At 35.2% G+C, this 21,846-nt stretch overlaps 2 protein-coding genes across 5 annotated transcripts in view; both read right to left on the reverse strand.

Moving 5' to 3' along the window:
* Aatf (Apoptosis antagonizing transcription factor) overlaps nt 1-21,846 on the reverse strand; it is an 89,986-nt gene that overhangs the window by 49,412 nt on the left and 18,728 nt on the right. For all 4 annotated transcript variants that reach the window (XM_089090167.1, XM_089090169.1, XM_089090168.1 and 1 more), the window contains exons 2-5: nt 16,529-16,763; nt 13,340-13,568; nt 7,132-7,244; nt 1,890-2,015 (exon numbers count right to left, since the gene is read on the reverse strand). In XM_089090167.1, coding sequence (XP_088946293.1) covers nt 1,890-2,015; nt 7,132-7,244; nt 13,340-13,568; nt 16,529-16,619 — 559 coding nt within the window. In that variant the 5' untranslated portion in view covers nt 16,620-16,763. The remainder of the gene's footprint in view (nt 1-1,889; nt 2,016-7,131; nt 7,245-13,339; nt 13,569-16,528; nt 16,764-21,846) is intronic.
* On the reverse strand, nt 18,446-18,970 carry LOC148951178 (uncharacterized). Its single transcript, XM_089091014.1, has one exon. The coding sequence runs from the start codon at nt 18,968-18,970 to the stop codon at nt 18,446-18,448; it is 525 nt and encodes a 174-aa protein (XP_088947140.1).

Below are 21,846 nucleotides of genomic sequence, written 5' to 3' on the forward strand. Positions count from 1 at the left end.
GGTTAAACATAAATACTCAAAGCCCTCCTGTGTGATAGTCTACCCCAACTTTATAATAGGAAAATACATTTACGTTTCTTTTAAGGCATTGCAATTCATTCATGATACTTTTAATATAAACATTTCAATCCTCAAGCATAGAGACTAGCAACAGGATAGGACAAGAGAAAAGAGAATTCGTTTGCTATGGCCCTACTTAGCCTTGCTTTGACTACAAAAGGATGACTGATGGCACTTTCACGAGTCTTCGAGTCCCGATAAAGTTAGTTCGAAAAGCATTGCGAGGTTGCATTATATAAACAAGGTTACTACATCTGAGGATGCCTTAGATATTAAATTTTTTTGTCAAATTATATCATTTTCTAATCAAGCTGCGCAGGATGTGCAAACGGTAGTGTTTCTTTTTTGATTTTAAAGCTAAACGTCAAATTTCGAAGTAGCTTCGACTTAATAAATTCTTTAGCTGCAAGGCTAAAATAGATTACGATAAACAATGTGAGGCTTTCATAAGCAAATGATGTCCAAGTTTGATACCTCTCAACTTTAAAATTTAATAAAAATAAAAATTAATTGAGGCATACATGCATGGACGAAAACACTGTGTAATATACACCAATTACATTTGCCATTAGAAGCTACGCTAGAAAAGGTTATTAAGTTCAGAAAAGCAGCTTCCGCAATATAAGCTCCCCGCGTTTGATGCCCAAATTGCATTCCTTTGGTCCGAATTCTTTTTTTTTTTTTTCATAATTATGTTAGACCAATAAAGAATATCAAGACCAACTTGCAATGAAACTCTGATAATTATCCAGCAAAAAATGAGAACAAAGACTTAAACAGAAGTAAGTAAACTAGGCCCATTTTTACTACAAAAGGATATCAGACATTTTATACCCCTTAAGCAGCTGAAATATCTCTGTCAGTGCATATATAAAGAACATAAGCGGTTTAACATCAAACCGTCCAATTACAGGCAAATATTGCTACCTTTTATGGTAAGCTTGAGATAATCTATAAAAAGTAAGGAGAAAAATGAAAATTCATTCATATGGTTATAATATCACTACAGTATTTTTATTTCAACTAACTAGTATTGTAGTTTTTCTTTCATTTAGCCAATGTGCATATTTCTGATAGCTCTTAAACATTCAAACAAACTCAGAAAAATATGTGTTTGATGATACCACCATAGGAGTTGGGAGAACCTATTTCACAGTTAGAACGACACAGCTGCCAGCATATGTTTTAGATGCTCTAGCTAAAAGGTCTGGAGCTCCGTCTAAATAAGGGTCTATACTCTAGCTAGACAAATAAAAATTTAGGTCACAGTGATTTCTCAAGCTATGCATTAAATCGTCATCTACATTCTTTCTGCAACCAGTAAATGTGTTAAGAATACAATGCTAAAAAAAAGAAAAGCGAAAAAAAACTGTATCTACATATTGCAATGTTTCAGACAAACATGATAATCATCCCATAGGGATACTTTGTCATAAAATGTTTAAAGAGTAGGGTTAAAAAAGCATAGAATTTCATGCCCAGATTAACCAAATATTCTACATGGGAGAGCCCTTAGGACGAATACAGAGGGGATTTTCTAAGTTGGAATAAAACACTAGAGATAAACTTTTTAAAAGGGTAAAAGCAAGGCGAAATCTGAATGATCAAGACACAATTTTAAGTGCCAGCAACAAGATTTAAAGCAAAAAAGAAAAAGGAAAAAAGAGATGAAATAAATATTTACCAAGAAATTTAAGTAATTTTAGAAACATATTAAAATTCAGCCATTTATTTACTAAAAGATCCACCTTACTACTAAAAATTTTATGACAAGGAACTTTCATTAACTCAAAAATTATTGTTCTCCAAAAATCACACGAAAAAATTACCTAATTGTGCTTGAAGCGCTCTTCCTTTCTCAGCATCAGAAAAATTATCACCTTTTGTGATAGTCTGAAAATTGTCATCATCAATTGTATCTTCTTTTTCTAGATCCGTATCAGCACCTTCTTCCGCTGCAAGATGCAAAGAAAAGGGATTTCAGAGTACATATCACAGTCAATGCAATAGCGTTGACTTAGCAAAGAGCATTGTTCGCAATGTATTTTTTTTCCTAGGCTCAACATTTGGAACGGCTGGTCGTAGAAACACAAAAAGCGCTAATTTAATCGAAAATTTTTAAGCTCTATTGCCCTTTTTAATGACCGAAACTAATTAAAGGACGCCATTCGCACTTCAACTCCTTTTTTGCTCCTAGGGAGCCCACAGCCCCAAAAGTGATCACCTAGATACTAGACTACTACATTTGATTGATACTAGTGATCTGGTTTTAAAAAGTCGAAGATTATTTAGCAGATACAATTCATTTTTCCAAAGTTAATTAGGCACATACAATTAATTTTATCCAAGTTAACTCAGCATTTATCTTTGTATATTTATAAAGGCTACTTTTCTTAACAGACGATGTAACACCGTATGCCTGATAAGAGGCATCTAGTATTTTGTTCTATGGCAGCAAATTTTGCTTAATTTTCTTCTAAGGACGTACAAAATTAAATTTAAAAAAAAAAAAAAAAAAAAAATAGAAACAGACAAAACCATATATTTTATCATTCGGGGACACCCATCCCGGTAAAGAAGTGCTGCTTCTTTGAAAAAAGTAGAAAAAAACTCCTCGGAGCAAGAAGATAACAGATGCAAGAGTGAAATCAATTAGGCTACAATGCATATATTTAACCATATATATGCAAAGCTTTAATAGTTGATATATACAGATGTTCATAGCACGTTCAAATGTAACTCTATATTGTAGATTTAATTTTCCTCGGCCCTGGTAAATTTCTGACTGATAATGTTCACAGCATCCATTTATGGCTAGAATAATTTATATTTTTCGTGGCATGACTTAATCTCCAGTTCATTTCTGACGATGCGGCGAAGGGGTCATAAACCCTCTTGGAATTGGTCAAGAATCAAAGATATAGCTGGGTTTAAGATTCTAATGATAAAGAATATTAATAGGTTTTTCTACAAACGCAAATTTCAAGAATTACAGTGTTGTTACAAGAAGACCCTAAAGGAAAAATCAAGGGACAGCATCCCCGAGGTCACGAGACAAAAAGAAAAAAATAACAACAAACCAACTCAAATATTGTGCTAGTACAAACTTCCCAAAAAAAGGTAACTGTTTAAATTTCACAGAAAATTAAACTAAGTACAACTCCGAGACAATTACTTTTGAGGCATATTTAGACTACACGACATTTTAGGCATGGTGAGGGGAGAGGGTCAAAAGCACAGAGAAGTGTATTTTACTAGGAAACTTTAGGAGGAATTGTTCGGAAACCTTATACGTGTGGGTACGGTTATATTGATATTTTCACGCAGCCTAATAGCACATACATAAAGCACACTTAAGCTAAAAGAGCCCTTTATCTATTTTGCACTCCTTATTCTCTTTTTCATTCTTTTTTATATTAATTACAAAAAAATTTTCTAAAAATAAGTTTTTAAATAAATGTAAAGACCATATTAAACTTAAGATCGGCAGAAATAAATTTCTATAATAATTTAAACTCTAAACGACCGTTAGCTACTATTGAAGAATAAATAAAACCCAAAAAGCCAGGAATTTAAATAAACAATCATAGCAAACATACATACAATAGGTAGACAAACTCTTGTTTGTAGTAATTTTTATTTATTTTAAGCTTGATTCGTATATTCAATTTAAGCTTTACTCGTTTTAAGATTTTTTTATTTATTCATTTTGATTACTACCTGTTGTATGTTTGTTTGCTATGATTGTTTATTTAGTTTCTGTCCGTTTTTGGTTTCATTTATCCTTTAATAGTAATTTCTGGTCGTTTTGAGTTTAAATTATTATAGGAATTTATTTCTGTAGATCTTACGTTTTATATGGCCTTTAATTTTCTTTGAAAACTTTTTTTTGGGGAAGTTTTTTTTTAATTAGTTTCTATTCGTTTTTGATTGCCAAAGTTTCAAGTTTTTAAATATTCTATCCAAACTTTTTAAAACTAATTTTTTTTTAACATAAAGTTTCATCAAAATATCAAAAGCAGTATCAAAGTAACAATATCACCTGTAAATGAAATTTGTTCCATAAATCAGTAAATCAAAGAACGAAAGTAAACAAAGTATAAAAATAACAATAAGCAACTTGCATAACTTACAGCCCATACTCCAGGAGCTGGGGGGTTCAACCCCGGAAGCATATTTATTTGGCCTTTGGACTATTTTGAGCAAAATGGCAATCTCAAAATTTTGACCGGATGTATTTGGGGAAAAGGGGGTGCGAGGCGAGGGGCTGGTTGCCCTTCAATTACTTTTGACTTTTAGAAAAAGGAAATAAAAATTTCAATTTCCTATCGATTGAGTCCCCTCCAAAGTTAATGCGACCACGCCTTCCACAAAAACCTTACATGTAAACAATGGGCAACTTGAGTAAGTTGCAGTCCTTGCCCCAGGAGCTGCTGGAGGATTTGTAAGCCCCTGAGTTATAAATATTTGACTTTTACATTATTTTGAACAAAATAGCAATTTTAAATTTTGATCGAATGCAGAAAAAAGGGCGTGAAGGGGAGGGGGTGGGCTGGTTACCCTCCGAACTCCTTTGATTCTTAAAAAGAGCATTAGAATTTTCAATTTCAAATTGAATCAACCTCCTCCGGAGTTTATACGACCACCCCTTCCATAGAAACCTTATATGTTAGCATTGGGCACCTAGCATAACTTACAGCCCTTGCCCCGAGGGCTGGGGGGTTATCAAACCCAGAACCATAGCTATTTGACATTTGGACTATTTTGAAAAAATTGGCAATCTCAAAATTTTAATCGGAAGAATTTGGGGGGGGGGGAGACCGTTTATTGGGGGGGGGGGTTGGTTGCCCTGTGATCACTCTTAACTCTTAAAAAGTGAAATAGAATTTTCGATTTAAATCTAATGAGCCTTCTCCGAAATATATGAGACCCCCTTCCGTAATAACCTTATATGTTAACAATGGACATATTGCAAAAATTTTAGCCCTTGCCCTAGGGGCTTTTGGTTTTTTTATCAACCTCGAATGCATAGTAATTTGCATTCGGTTATTGCACCTTTCGAGTATTTTTAAGAAAACGGCAATCTCGAAATTTTTATCAGGTGCGCTTGGGGAAAGGAGGTGTCGGGAAGGGGCTAGTTGCCCTCCCATCACTCTTGACTCTTAAAATGGGGTACTAGAACTTCCGATTTCCAATCAAATGAGCCCCCTCCGAATTTTATACGACCACTCCTTCTATATGAAGCGCCTCTGGGGGAAAAAAATAACAAAACACTGAAGCTATTTAAAATTTATTTATTCATCTATATTTGCACTTGTTATCTTTATGTTAGCTATGATCGTTAATTTTAATTTCTGTTCGTTCTGGGTTTCATTTACTCTTTAATATTAATTTCTGGTCGTTTTGAGTTTGAACTATAATAGCAATTAATTTCTACTGGTCTTGAGTTTAATATGGCTCTTTACCTTTCTTTGAAAATCTTCATTTTAAAGTAAGTGAAGATTCATTTTAAAGTTGTTTTTTTTTAAATTAACTTCAGCTCATTTTTATTACCAAAGGTTTTCTTTTTCGTTTATAAAATGAATATTTCTGCAGTTTTCCACGTCTTGGACTTGAGAATTAAATTACACGATTATAATTTATTATTCCAATCACTTTTGACTCTTAAAAAGAAACTAGAACTTTCAATTTCCAATCAAATGAGCCTCCTCCAAAGTTTATACGACAACCCCTTCAGTAAAAACCTTACATGCCTCCGGGGCATAACTTACAACACTTGCCCTCAGGCTTTGGGAGTTGTGTCAACTCCGGAGTCTTTGTTATCTGATCTTTGCACTGTTTTGAACAAAATGGCTATCTTAAATTTTGATCGGGCGCATTCGGGGAAAAGAGGGCGTGAGGGGACTCTTTGCCCTCTGATTACTTTTGGCTCTAAAAAAGGGCACTACAACTTCCAATTTCCAATCGAACAAGCGCCCTCCAAAGTTTATACGACCACCCCTTCCATATGAAGTGCCTCTTGAAAAATGAAATAATAAAACATTGAAGCCTTAAGGCCTTTACTATAGGCAACACTATAGCGTTGCCTCTGATTAAAATTAAATAAAAAAAATCAGTTGAAAGTTTTTTTAACTGAAAGTAAGGAGCAACATTAATCAGTTGAAAGTTCAGTTCAAAGTTGTTTAAACTGAAAGTAAGGAGCAACATTAATCAGTTGAAAGTTCAGTTCAAAGTTATTTAAACTGAAAGTAAGGAGCAACGTTTAATGTAGTTAAAGTTAAAACGAACAGAAATAATTCCGACAATGGGGGAGGCTGCCTCGTCTTCAATACCCCTCTCTTAAAGCTAAGTTTTTAAGCGTTTAAAAAAAGTTCCTTATCTAATTAAACGTTCCTGCTGTTTCAGGTGTCGTTCTTTAAGAATTGAGACACAAGGTCTAACTTTAGCAAAAAGAGTATTGAGGAGGAGGCATCCCCCCTCATTTATGGACTAATTTCCATTATTTTTAAGTTTTAACGCTCTCCCACCCCCGAAAAAGTACCTGAGACAGTTCCATCTTTGCTGCAAATTCCCCTCAGAAAACTTCTTACTCACGATTCCGCTTGAAAAATCATCCTTAGTACACTCATTCGAAAAACGCTTGTCTTCTATTTAATTTCTGATCGTTTTTTAATTCATATCAGAAATCCCCCTAAGTGGAAAATTATTCCTTTTTCGAAAATGAGGCAAACTTTCACAGGCTCGTAAATTTTAATGGTTAGCATTAAATTTAATACTCTTATATATTCGGAATCAGTATAAAAATCCAATTCTTTTGATGCACCTATTGTTATCATAATTCTGTTTTTTTTTATATTTCGGTTACCATTGGGCCGAGTAGCTCCTTTTACAGTTCGTTACCACGAACTGTTTGAAAAAATATGAAGAAACTAAAACATTCGAGAATGATAGTAATAAACACTATATAAAATGTGTACATATTTGTGTGCCTATGGTTAAATTTATACATGCTAACTTGCAGTATGTTCTTCATTTATACATACTATAAAATACAAGAGTAGATACACATACCATCATAAGGACTTTCATCATTATCCTCGCCAGATGAGTTCATTTCATTACCGCTGTCAGCAGCATCATCGCTGCCTATTACTTCTGCCTCGTCTTCCTCATCAAGATCATCACTAGAAACTTGTTACAATTAGATTATGTTAATTTACAGCTCTACCCTCAAATTGTGCCAGTAACTACAACATAAGTAAGTTATATCTGCGTTGCAATGATAATTTCAATAAATAGTCAATAACTGTTTCTACAATAAAAAAAACAAAAGAAAAAGTAAAGTAAGGCAGCCACGAAGCATCAATCTTTTTATAATCAAAAACATTTGCAGAATTTTAACAAGGACACGAGAAATTCTTCAATAGGGGATTATCAGAACGCAAAAAAAAATCGAAATAATAGCTAATATCAAATCGCCTATCAAAGCCAGCAACAGCTGCATGTCTACAAAAAAGTTGAAATTAAGAAGGAGGTAGGATGTTACATTTTTACTTAGATATGTAAACAGGCTCACATATCTATTAAACTTTTATTTGCCTGATTGTCCTAACCTAGTTTCCCAAATTTTTTCTTCATATGTTTGCGAGACAAGTGGATCCAAAAGAAGGTTCATTCACCTCTTTGGAATTTCATGAACACTTTCACTGATTATTGGATGATTCTAACTGTTTTGCAAAAAAAATATCAGCTAATTGATAACAATCAGTGTGCTACTAGTAATAATGGCGTCTTTTTAGAATTATTATCATCAACCTTTAAATTGTGACTTCCAAATCATGTGAAAGGGAGCAATAATAAAATCATCAATTATTTAGGGATTTACAATTGTTGGCAGTAATTTCTCAGTCTCCAAGAATATTGATCCATTGGGTTACACTCAAAGAGAACATGTTGAGCGTTTTCCAAAGTATAAAGGCTATTTCTGCATAGACGGGTATGGTGGATTCCCCATTTAAAGGAACAGTATTAAGTAAATAGTTCCAGATTTTAGCTTATAATAGAGCATATTAAAATCCTTAGACTTGAAAAAAGGATGCACAAAACTCTAGTAAACTATTTTTGTTCGAGCCTTACAACCTCTCTGAAATTCACAGTCCTTAAATTTCTCGAAGGAAGGGTATCTGCTACCTTATTTAAAAAATTATCCACCGTTTCATCGTATTTGATTTCTTTAAGGCTCGGAATATGAAGAAATGCAATAGATAATCTGGTTGAAAACAGATAACCGATTTTTTGGCATATACTGTTCTGGGCATCGTGATCAGCATGGTAATTTATTTGGCTTAAGAGATGAATTGATGAAACAGAATCTGATATGAACAGGATGTTCCTTTAAGAGGTCTCAAGACTAATTAAAGCTTCCAATGCAAGTCGTACTTGCTAGTATTCTGGTGAAATACCATCTTCTTTGAAGCAAAGCTCTTTCTTGTAGAGGGGTAATCCCTGACAGGTTTCTTACTTTAGTAATAGGGTTGTGCTTATGCATAGGGCCCAACCGATGCATCGGCTGACCGATATTATCGGGCCGATATGAGGGTCAGTGTCATTATCATATATCGAAAAAAATATTGGTTATCGGCCGATATTTTTTTTTTGTAACTTGTCCAGAAGAAGGCATTTTGTTTGCACAGTCCTTGGGGACGGAGCCACCAGCTAAGTCTGCCGAAAGTGGAGAGAGCAGCATAGGTGAGCAGGCACGTACGCAGGAATTTGTTTCGGGGGAGGGCCCAAATCCTTCAAACCCATTATATTGTTATAAAAATCATAAATTTTTGGGAAAATGAAAAAAATCGTGTGATTTCGGGGGGGGGCGGCGGCCCCCCCCCCTGCGTACGTCCCTGTAGGTGAGTCAAATGAAGTCAAAGCATATTTGTTGTCAATACTTGTCAATAAACACCCGGTGCAGCAATGTTCTAATTGTATATGGTGACTTCAAGAACGTACGTCCTCTACCAAAACAACTAAAAAGAATACAATAAATCATACATTTTTGTTTAATAAATGTTCACCTCCGGGGGTAAAAGATCCAAGATTCAATTGGTTAAAACAATGATATCCAGTCAGGGGCGCAGCTAAGGAGGAGGGGAAGTGTTTTAAGGTGGGGAGGGGGGTGGGAGTTCCAAGGTGTCGCCGCCGCGTGCCAGCACCTTGGAAAATTAATTTTAGAAATTTAGCATGTGAGTCCGCATTTGTCGACATACTGGACGATTTGGTCGGCACACTCTTGAAATCCCTCCTCTAAACTTAAAACTTTAGCTGCACCCCTGTATTTAGTGTGCCTAGCATGGATTCATTAGTAAGAAAACATATCATATGAATGTAAAGTGAAGTTTTCACGTTAATATGTGAATGATTGAAATTCGAAGTCCCGATATTGAAATTTAGATTTTGAATATTCAATTTCAATAAATATCTTACGCTTCTTTCAGTCAGATTTACACGTATTTGTGTTCATGTAACTTAAGCGGCTTCTTTGATTAAATTTTTTCTTACTTGTTTCTTCCGAAAATATCCGCCATTTCGTTTGTGTACTCAGAAGCTGAAAAGGTAAAGAAAATCAAACAATTTTTGTAAATGGCCTAATTTTGGAATCCAAAGTGAATTATTGAGGCTGTTCTTTGGTAAGTAATAGACCAGAAAGAAATACGTGAGAATGAATATGGGCAGAGAATGGGAAGTTTAAACTTTAGGTAAGGTTTTTTTTCGGAGAGGAATTTATTGACAAATTATATCGGTATCGTATCGGTACGCTACCAATGTATCGGTATTGGTCCCCAAAAATTCATGTCTGTCGGCCCCTACTTATGAAGTCCCATAGCAATACGGAATGCAAAATTTTGTAACGTCTCGTCCGTGTTAAACATGTGTGAGGAACTATTAGCAAAAAAGTGAATGCTATATTCCATCTTTACTTTTATATAAATTTTATAAACATCGATCATTGTTTTAGGTGTTGAACCCCATTTAGAATTAGAAATTCTTTTTAGTAGAGCCAGTTTCTGGATAATATTATTTCTGAGTGATTTGATGTGATCCAGCCATTTTAGTTTGAAATTAAAAACAATTACCAACAGCTTCACTGAAGATTCATAATTTAGAGGAGAACTATTCAAACTAATAGTTGGTATTGCTGTATGTTTTCGTCTAGTAAATAGAATTGCTTTGGTTTTGGAAGTGGAAATAGATGTTTCTGATGATGTCTAAAATGTTTCTGAGAAGCAAGAGGAGATATACAGATAAAAACGGAAGTGGACTAAGGATGGCTCCCTGGGGTAAGGTAAACCTTCTCTAATAGGGTCTTACCAGCTCTTGCAATTACCAACCTGAACAGCAACAAGCGCGTTAACTAGGGGGAGGGGGGCAACTGAACCCCCCCCCTAGTCTTTGAAATATACCTTCTTATTTCTATTTCATAGACATTTTCTATTTTAGCTAAGTGCCATATTAAAGCAGCGAGACTGGCTAACTGGTCGTTTTTTTTATCATCCTCGCTTTTTACAGCTATTAAATAGCACTGTACTCTTAAAACTCCTAGTGTCTTAATTCAATCCAGAGCTCTAGAGGTTCAAGAAAATAAAGATCATGTGAAGTACATTTTTCAAACTATTTGCTTTCTTAGCCGCCAGGGTCTTGCTTTGAGGGGTCATAACATATCAAAACATCTGCAAAAAGGAGTAATTTGGTTGAAATGATTATCAGTTCAACCAAATTCGTGAGTTCACATTTCCGTGAATTGGTGCCACTGAAATGAAGGAGAAAATGTCTAAAGGGGACAAAGTCTAAAGGCGACAAAATCTAAAGGCCAAGTTACAGCGCTGATATGGTCACTATTGCACTCATGAATACCAAAATGACGCAGTTACGCTGTTAGGAAATCCCTTGCACCAAGACATTATTAAAGAAGAAACATCAGCTAAATACTTTGCTTTGTCGACAAGACAAAAAATGTTTCTAGAAAAGAACAATTAGCGATCCTATTCAGGCACATATCAAATGGAAAACTTGTGGAGCAACCAAACTGCTGCTACCACATCCACAAATTAAACACCGAAAGCTTATCCACCTCGATTTGTGAAACTATAGGAAAGCTTGGTGGAGATTTGATGTCGTGCATTGCCCAATGTTATGACGGCGCATCCATTATGAATGGGGAATTTAACGGAGATCAAGCAAAGTTTAGGGAGAAGGTGCCTCATGCAGTTTATCTATACTGTCACACGCACGGATTAAACTTTGTTTTTAACTAACTGCCTAAGAAAAATCAGCAAACTTTCAGAATTCTTCTCAGTGGAGCAAAATCTTTACGTATTTATGTCATGCAGCAACCCTCAACATAAACTATTTGTGGAATTCCAGCGGATTAGCGGTCAAAAGTCTTGGAACTTGAGATGACCGTTCTGACTCGCTGGTTTTACGCAGTCCGCTCTATTTCCAAAGTGAAGGCCAGATTTGAATATACTGTTGCTGTGCTAGCCATCGTCTCTGACAGTTCCAACAGCGAGGCAGTGTGTGAAGCAAAAGAACTACTGGACAAAATCAACTCTGCCTCTTTGGTCTCAACTTTTGCACATAATGGAAAAAGTGTCAGTCATTGTAAATTGTCTATCAGAGCAACTTCAATCCAAAAGTTTGCTGATTTAAAAGGCACTTGCATCGATTTCTGGGACATATTAAATAAAAAAAAAAAGTTTTTTTTAACTGAAAGTAAGGAACGACGTTAAAACTTAAAACGAACATAAATTATTACGTATATGAAAGGGGCTGTCCCCTCCTCGACGCCTCGCTCTTTACGCTAAAGTTTGACTTTGTCACCACTCTATTTTTTAAAAAAAATAAAAAACATTAGCGTTAAGAGCGTTAGCGTATTCATAGATTTTTAATACGTAGATTAGGCGATTCGCCCCCTAGTCAATACCTTGCTCTTTAAGCTAAAGTTCGAATTTTGTTCCAATTCTTTAAAAATTACCCCTTAATCACAAAGGCCGTTAATTAGAATAAATAGCTCTTATGAAAGTACTAAAAAATCTTTGGCTTAAAGAGCGAGGTAATGACTAGGGGAGAACCCAATCATATACGTAATATTTTCTGTTCGTTTTAAGTTTTGATATTGCTCCTTATTTTCAGTTGAAAAACTTGATTTTTTAAAATTCAATTTCCGATATTTTTTTAATAATGCTGGGAAATCAGGCACCCCCTTCATAGCAATGTCCCTTCCCCCATGAAAACTTCCTTCATGGAAAGATCCTCCCATATAACCCCCGACCCACCCACCCCCCCACCTACCAGAAAAAATCCCCCCTGAAAACGTCTTCCCAATAACCAATACTATATGTTAACATTGGTTAAAGTTCATAACTTTCAGCCCTCCCCCCGGGGACTTCGGGGGATAAAGTCATCCTAAAAGACATACTTATCATATTTTTGACCATGCTGAACAAAATGGCTATCACAAAATTTTGATCGGGTGACTTTGAAAAAAAAATGAGCGTGGGAGGGGGCCTAGTTGCCCTCCATTTTTTCTGGTCACTTAAAAGGGGCACTAGAGCTTTTAATTTCCGTTCCAATGAGCCGTTCCAATGAGCCCTCCCAATATATTCTAGGACCCCTGGGGCAATACGATCGCCCATGAAAAAAAAAAAAAAAAAAAAAAAAAAAAAAAAATACACACGCATCCATGATCTTTCTTCCGGCCAAAAATAGAAAATTCCACATTTTTGTAGATAGGAGCTTGAAACCTCTGCAGTAAGGATCTCTTATACGGTGAATATGATGATGTGATTTTCATTAAGGATCTATAGCTTTTTGGGGGCCTTTCTCCCTTTTTTCTAAAATCAGCCAAAATATCTCAGGTGCTTAAATTTTGATGGGTAAGACAAAACTTGATGAAACTTATATACTTCAAATCCGCATTCAAAATTGATTCTTTTTATGTATCTAGTGGTATCACAATTCTGTTTTTTTTAGATTTTTGGTTACCATTGAGCCGAGTCACTCCTTACTTACAGTTCGTTATCACGAACTGTTCGAAAAGACTCTCCAAAAGCTGAGAAATCACAACGAATGGAATAACTTAAAGCAAACACATATCCAAATTCTTGGCTTTACACAATATCCAGAATTCTTTAGTAAAAAAAAAACGTAAAATAAAGAAAGTAAAAAAAAGTTTAGTAAAAAAAAGAAAAGAAAGTCATCTTATATAAGAATTGAAAGAAGTTACCTTTCGGAATAAATTTGAACCTCTGATTGAAAAGCAGCTAAAGAAAACTCATCAACATCCGAGTCTCCTGTGCTCTTAAGGTCCCTTAGTTCTTTTCTTGTGACCCTTCTTCCTTCATATTTTTTGTCATCAAAGACAATTTGGGAAGGCAGTAGCTTTTGCTTCAGCTTTCTTTTTGGTAAAGTTATACTGCCAATATCTGTATAATTTTCGACTTTTGCTGCTGTATCTAAAGTGTAAAAAATATTACAGGCTAATATTAATAACTTTAAGACACAATTATTTAAAATAAAATATTTTCTAAAACGAATTTTATCTGGAAGCATAACCGTATACTTTCGGACTAAGTTTGCTGGGTAGGATTTTTTCAGCTTTCGAATTATCTTGCTCAATCACTAGAGAATCCGACGGCTTATGTCGAATAAGTAACACGATATACTTAATTAAGCATATACCTCAGCTTGTTTTAATTGTAGCATATTGACACTCTTTTTTAAAGGATATATGTGATTAGCCAAAGATTAAGATTTGGTATGAGCTGTCCTGTTAATTGAAAAACTTGATACACAATTCTCGGCGTGGATAAGAGTTAGGTGATTTTTGGGGTTAGAAAGATTATATACCTTTATCATGGGCCAAAAGTGTTATTTTGAGTCACCATTTAGTGACAAGCATGTTCAAATTGACAACAGGAAAAGGGTAAGAATAGATCCAAATGCTAAGAAATTGGATAAATTAGCATATCAATATTAATGACTAAACGATCTCTGGGAAAAAAAGGAATTGCCAAATGTCTGGACCGGAAACGACTAGCGCCTAAGTCTAAAGCAGCTGAAAATAATAAACTGAAAATTTCTATAATATAAAAGCTGAGGATAAATGGACAAAACTAAGCTAGCAAGGCAAAGGGCAAAATCATCCACAGAAACTCAAACATTTTAACAAGCAATCCTCCCATTCTCCTTAAGAAGTCTACAACAATATGCAAACTTTATAGCAGGTGGTTTTGAGTCTTGGCTCACTTATTCAATCCCAATACATCTACTGGAAGAACAGGTTAAGTCACATAAAGAAGCATGAGAGTCATTATAAGCTGCTAATTTTTATGACAATAAGACAGGACACTCAAGAAGAATAAAACATTGGATTGGGATTTATCTACATGTTGTTACTTCGTATTTTATTTTGGGGAGCATTTCAAGGACAGCTTATAATGAAGTTTACAAAAAAAAAAAAATTATCAAAAGAAAAGCGCTTCTTTGCTGAAAATTTCTATAATATAAAAGCTAAGGATAAATGGACAAAACTAAGCTAGCAAAATGGCTAGCAAGGCAAATGGCAAAATCATCCACACAAGCTCAAACATTTTAACAAGCAATCCTCCCATTCTCCTTAAGAAGTCTACAACAATATGCAAACTTTATAGCAGGTGGTTTTGAGTCTTGGCTCACTAATTCAATCCCCAGTATATCTACTGGAAGAACAGGTTAAGTCACATAAAGAAGCATGAGAGTCATTATAAGCTGCTAATTTTTATGACAATAAGACAGGACACTCAAGAAGAATAAAACATTGGATTGGGATTTATCAACATGTTGTTACTTCATGTTTTATTTTGGGGAGCATTTCAAGGACAGCTTATAATGAAGTTTACAAAAAAAAAAAAAAATATCAAAAGAAAAGCGCTTCTTTGCTTCTAGTAGTTTTGGGTTTCAAGAGGTTGACTTGACTTGCATGCTACATGTGAATGTTTAAGGATAAACTAAATCTGCTTGAGACAAATCTAGTGAATGTTTATTGTTGGTGGTGTATCAATTTCAAAAGACTTGGATGAGTTGATTGGGAGGGGGATTTCTTGGTTAGAGATCCTATATGGTATAAATGAATGTAAGCATACATGAAATCTTGAAGCCACTTAATAAATAATTTTTTAAACAAGAAAAGAGAGCTTTCCTTTTTTTAGGGCCAATCCTATCTAGATGGAGAAAGTAAAAAACAAGAGCAGTCAAACATATTCTTGTATATCACTTTTAAGAACTTGTACCTAATTGCATTTTCGTTCAGGTAGGATACCAGAGTTCATATATAGTTTATCAGTATTTTACTAACTCAGACAATTTGTTGAGGAAGGTGAATGAAACTTTTACAATGAATCTACAGGCCAAATTAGGGCCAGGAAGGTGTTTTGAGCTCCTAACTTTACCACTTGCCCTTTTTTAAGGATAAAGATATTGAACTTCCAGGAATTAATCAAGTCTAAAACTGCATGTCTTGCAATTCTTGTTTTTTTCAAAATTAAAATCTATCTTTACAGAACTTTCTACACCTTACAGGTAGAGAGAGAGCTACAGTTTGAAAACCCCTTTCAAGACCCGTGTTTTGGTTGTAGAGACACTTCTGAAGATTTTATTTATGCATGGTTCTCAACAGATGTGAAATTCATTTTTGTAGTTTGAATTTCACACCATATTGTGAAAATGTCAGTCTTTGTGAATGTTATTGCTCATACTAAAATTTTACTGCATATAACACTTCCCATTTTAACTGAAGTAAAGTTTTGCTAGATCAAAACTATCACTGGAGTGCAGAAAAACAAAAACCATGTATAAATAATTCAGACATTAATTTTAATTGAATTTGGTGAGAACCAAACACCAAACTTTTCAGTAAAATCAAAATTCAATGCCTTAAAAGAAATGTGGAGGTAGGAACTTAAAAAATACCCTACCATGCCCTAAATTACCCAGAATATACATTCCTAAAAATGTCAGTCTCCTAGCTTAACAACTTTTTTAAATATTAAAAAGCCCCTGATCTAGGAATTTACCTTGAATTTGATGGAAAGAGTAACGTGAATGTTTCCAAGAGGTAATTTTGAACTCAATGATATTAATCTAAATAAGTAGAAATTAAGCATTTTCATTAACATAAATTGTTTTTGGAGCCAACTAAGGACATAGAACTCTCGGGATATCCCCAAGGCAGTTCCTTCCATGCAAAAAAATTTGCAACTGCATCCCCATCTTTCAACTTCACAAATCATGAAACAATTTTCTTCTGGCCACAATTTTCATTAAGATGAGAAGAGAACAAAGTCTGCAAAGCAGTTAATTACCCAAGCCAGCTGACTTGGCTCTACTCAGAATGAAATGAGATACTCATATTATAATCAAATTAGATTAGGATTACCATTTAAAGTATCTTCAACATCTGGATGAAAAACATCAGAAGCAGGGTTGGAGAGTTCAGCAATTTTTTCTGCTAATGTTTTTCCCTTCATTATCTAGGCTACTTTAGGCTCGCTTTGTCAATAGGAATTGAGAACTTCTTTCTCTCTTCTCCAATCTTCTATTTTATCCCTTTTTTGTCCTATTTACTTTTTTACACCAAAATGCCAATGGCACCAGTCATAAAATATAGAAGCCTGAAAACAAGTAAGGATTAGAAATTATGTATATGATTAAAAACAATCTAATTTACCCCCTCCCCCCAAAAAAGACATTTTGTTTTACCAATAAAAATGACATCGACAAATTTCAGGCATACTGGCTATTGCAGGTATTTCAATGGCTTCAGCCAGAAATCCAATCAGTAGAGAACAATCTAACAGAAGGTAATTTACCATCTACCAGCACATAAAAAAGGGGCCTTAGCATTAAGTAAAAATTGGTTGGCTTTAAGTCTTTCAAAATTCAAGAAGTGTATCATAGCCAGCACAATAGCATAGCCTACGTAAAAAGTAATGTGGCACTATGTATTATTTTTTGGTTAGTTTTAGACCAGGGCACGTTGTCAAGAAAGAGTTGTCATAGAAACGTCAAGTGTCTCATTTGATTGAAATTTGCAAGCCATTGTGCCCTTTTTAATAGTCAAAAGTGATCAGAGGACAACAAGCCCCCCTTCCACTCCCTTTTTTCCCCAAATGCATCCAATAGACATTTTGAGACATCCATTTTGTTTGGCATAGTTGAAAGGTCAAGTAATTATGTCTTTGAGGGTGACCACTCTCCCACAGCCCTCAGGCCAAGGGTTGTAAGTTATGCCCCAGGGGTACATAAGGTTTCTATGGAAAGGGTGGCTGTATTAACTTTGGAGGGGGTTCATTGAATTTGAAACAAGAAGTTCTAGTGCCCTTTTTATAGTATGAGTGATCAATTGTAACTAGCCCCCCCCCCTTCATGCCCTATTTTCCTCAAATGCATCTGATAGACATTTTTGGATAGCTGATTGTTCAAAAATAGTCCAAAGATCACAGGCAGTCTAATAGCCTTACCTAAGTAAAGAGCAATGTGAGCAAAATATACTTACCTTAAAATCACCTTAAATTGCATTGTCCAGCAACTAAGGTAAATCCTGTAATGTTGCTGGTGAGTGATAGCAATGATTCCAATTGGCAGCATCCTTTTTGTTTTCCATGGTTGATTCAGCCATTCACAATCAACTCCAGATGTGAAAGCATTGGTGGTAGAGGCTGTTACTGTCTAATCAGTTTAAAAATTCCAGAATGACACAATTGTATTGGAGAAAAAGTGGTTTGCTGTATGTGTCTGGGCTCTCTTATGGAACAATTTCAATGAGTGGCCTCTAGTCCTCTGCAGGGTGTCTAGTTGGAGGCAAGATGTAGGGTTGTTGCTGGTTAATAATTCCTTAGTCATAATCATGTCTCCCCTTCGTCTTCTATATACTAGTCAAGGTGACTTAAGTTTTTGTAATCTTGCTGGGTAATCCAGACTTTTGCACCCTTCTATACATTTTGCAGCATTTCATTGAATGGATTCAAGGGCAGCTACATCATCTTTATTGATAGGGGAGGCAATAGTCATTCCGATTCTATGACAGGCCAAACTAGGGCTTTGCACAACTTTAGCATGGTCTGTGGAACTCTGGAGGAGATTGTTTGTTTTATCAACCCTAGTCTTTGTGATGCTTTACAAACAATCATTCCTGTATGGGATGTGAATTTCAACTTGTTATCAATAATCAGCCTAAGATCTCTACCTTCAGTTGCAGCTGAAATGGGTTGGGGTTGTTCATTACTTGAACCTATATTGTACAAATGACTGGGGTTGGTTTTCACAAAATAAATAGTTTTGTACTTTTTAACATTTAGTTCAAGGTGCCAAGTCTCTGCCTAATAGAGAAAGAGTCAATATCAGCTTGCAAGGGGGTGTCTGCATTTACTTGGCCAGTTATTTTAGAATCATCAGCATATAGGCTCAGCTTATTTAGAACTACATATGTGGCATCATTAATATAGATATTGAACAACATTGGCCCAATCACAGTACCTTGTGGAACTCCACTGATGACTGTTGCAATTTCAGGAAAGGAAGACAGGCCACTATCACCATGAACGTTGACCACTTGCTTCATATTTGTCAAGAAGACCATTATCCAGTAGGTTGCAAATAAGTTAATACTAATAGCATGGAGCTTCATTTTCAATTTTTTTGGACACACTTCATCAAACTCCTTGGCTAAGTCAAGAAGCGTAACATCTATATCAACTCCTTGATTAATAAGTTCAATTACATATTTGTAGGCATCTAGGTGGTTAGTTTCACTTGATTTTCCTTGTTTAAAGCCATGCTGTTTTGAGGTGAGCAGGTCATTAGAAACTAGGTGCTTCATTACAGCTGAATTCACAAGACGTTCCAATACTTTCCCCACAGCTGATGTTATACTAATTGGTCTGTAGTTCTCAGCCACCTCCCTATTACCCCCTTAGAAAATAGGTGTAATATGTGCCAGTCTCCAGTTGTATGGTACTACTGAGGTGTCTAGTGATTTTTGGAATAGCTTAGTTAGTGGTTCAGCAAAAACTGAACATGCTTCCTTCAAAAATCTAGGGGAAATTCCATCAGAACCTGGTGACTTATTTTGATCCAGCTTTTTTAAATACTAATAGACTAACCCAGGATCAAGACTAAGGGGTGGCATAGGGTTACCAATTTGGTAATTCTCTTCTGGTAAAGCTGTATCATCTGGGGTTATGAATAGTGACTTGAACTATTCACTTAGTAGATTTTCTATGTTCTTAGAGTTGGTAATCAATTGACCTTGATATGCTAAATGGATCACTGAGTGGCTACCAGGTTTTCCTCTGATGCCCATGTCCAAATTTTTGGAGGGGGGGGGGATTTTCTTTTGTCCCTGTTGCCAAAAATCTTCCTATTTTGCCGTTGCTTTTCTTGTCAAATATCTGAGGTGATTTCTAGCTTGTTTGAACTTTTCTACTTTATCTGGGGATAAAGATTTTTTTTTATAAATTGTCCACGTTCTCTTTTCTTTTATTGACAGCTTTGCGTATATCTTGGGAGATAAATGGAAGTGTTCTTGTTTTTTTTCCCAAATATCACAATTTTATGTTTTTCAACTGTTTGTAGCAATAAAGTTCTCATTTCACTCCATGCACTTACAATATCTTGTTTTTCAATGAAAAACCAGTCAGAGTTTATTTATTCATTAGTTACTTTGAGGAAGTTCACAAACATATGTCTTTTAAATTTATGTTTTCTAGGTGGAAGCAAACAATGTGTACTAAGGATGCACACATGGTGGTAAATCTTTTACTGATAATACCTCATCGATATCAGCAGTCGCCAACCTGTGGTCCATGGACCACTGGTGATTCATGAAAATGTTTAGGTGGTCCACAAAGAAAAAGGATCATTATTAAACAATGTCTATTTTTGTATTTCACGAACGTAAAAAAGAAGCAAATTTAAGGAAACTTATTACGTTTAATATTGTAAAACTTTATTGTAACTGAAAAAGGCAAAAAAAAAATTGCTGTTGTACATTCTTGAATCAATATACATCTATGTAAGGATGCATTTCCTTTTGCCTTTCCATTTCTGCAAACAAATTTCTGCAAAGAATTTTCATACCATTTCAATTTTCAATCCAGTCTCCAGTATTAGTTTAATTCCTATGAGACCTGTACGTTCCTGATTTTCTGTGGCCAGGCATGAGCTCCTTGAGCCCTTGAAAGTGAATTAATACTTGCGTGAGTAATTGTTATCAAAGTTGAAACATGTGAAGTACACAGCTATCAATTTGAAAATTATTTAATTAATAGACTTTCCTCAAACTATTGAACAAGAAAAGGCAAGGACTCAAATAAGCCAGAAAAGGCAAGTGAATATTTTGCACTTCTTTGGTAAAAGTAAAGATAAAATGATGAACATAGCAATAATAGTCAGCGGATCAGTGAATTAGACTTACCAGTGCATCCACAGTCCTTGTAGGAAAACATAACAAAGAACATTCAAAAAGGAGGCAAAAAGCAAAACGCAAAATATCAAGAAAATATGATTCAGACTACCTGAAATTTGGATTTATGCAAGAGCTTTGTAGTGACCTGGACCCAAACTTTTTTTGTGTTATTTATCACAAAACTGTGAAATTATGCCGTGAAACCGTCAATACTTAAAATTCACTTGCAATCAAAATTTGGATGACAAACCCCTTGAATGTTTTCAAAGAGCGCATGAAGGTATGAAAAAGCAAATAGGGGTCTTAAAAAATATGGTCGCTGAAGGTAAGTCCCTATCATTGGCTTCCCACTAGATAGCACTCCGAATTGCACGGAATAAAAAGCCATATACAATAAGAGAAATACTTTTCTGATTATCATGTATGGATGTATTTACAGCATCTTTCTTTTCCAAATCCATATTAGTGGTACATGGTCCACCAAATAAAAAAATGGTACAATTAGTGGTTCATGAACGTCTAAAGGTTGGCAACTGCTGATCTATATCATCCACTATATGTAAATCTAAGAGGGATGGTTCCTGGTTTGCTTGGTACCATGTATTGAAGTTAACCACCTGACACAAAATCACTTTCATATAAACACCTCAGGAGAGAATTATCTCTAAAAAACCCAGATTTAGGGAAACTTCCACCATTCAGCCACTGTATATCTGGTAAATTGAAGTCTCCTGCCACTATCATATGCTTTGAAAAGTTAACTAGTATTGATACTATTTTGACCAGGGTAATTTAAATAGATTGTATAGAAGGAGTTGCCATGGAAAATTCGAACAGGGCTGAATCCATTAGAAAATGGAAGTTCTAGTATCCTTTTTAAGTTAAAATGGATTTGAGGGCAACCAGCCACACCCCCCCCCCCCGCACCCATCATTTCCTAAACACATCCAATCAAAATTGTGACATAGCCATTTTGTTATGCATATTTTAAAGGTCCAGTAATTATGTCTCTAGGGATGACAACCCCCCATGGCCCTTAGGGCAAGGGCTATAGGCAATAATAGTTGCCCATTGTTAACATCAAAGGTTTTTATGGAAAGGGTGATTGTATAGACTTTGGATGTGGCTTATTCAATTGGGAATCAGAAGTCCTAGTGCTCTTTTTAAGAGTATTAATTAAAAAAAAACTTTCCGAAAAATAAGTTTTTCAAAGAAAAGTAAAGGCCATTTTAAACTTAAGCTCAGTAGATACAAATACCTGTTAAAATTCAAACTCAAAGCAACCAGAG

The sequence above is a fragment of the Artemia sp. Qi Xiang Cuo genome, chromosome 6 (assembly GCF_049724085.1).
Source record: "Artemia sp. Qi Xiang Cuo chromosome 6, ASM4972408v1, whole genome shotgun sequence".
NCBI classification, from domain to species: Eukaryota; Metazoa; Arthropoda; class Branchiopoda; order Anostraca; family Artemiidae; genus Artemia; species Artemia sp. Qi Xiang Cuo.

What these genes read in the sequence shown, in the direction of transcription:
- LOC148951178 (XM_089091014.1), bottom strand. Translation starts at nt 18,970, where the DNA reads ATGAAGCACCTAGTTTCTAATGACCTGCTCACCTCAAAACAGCATGGC.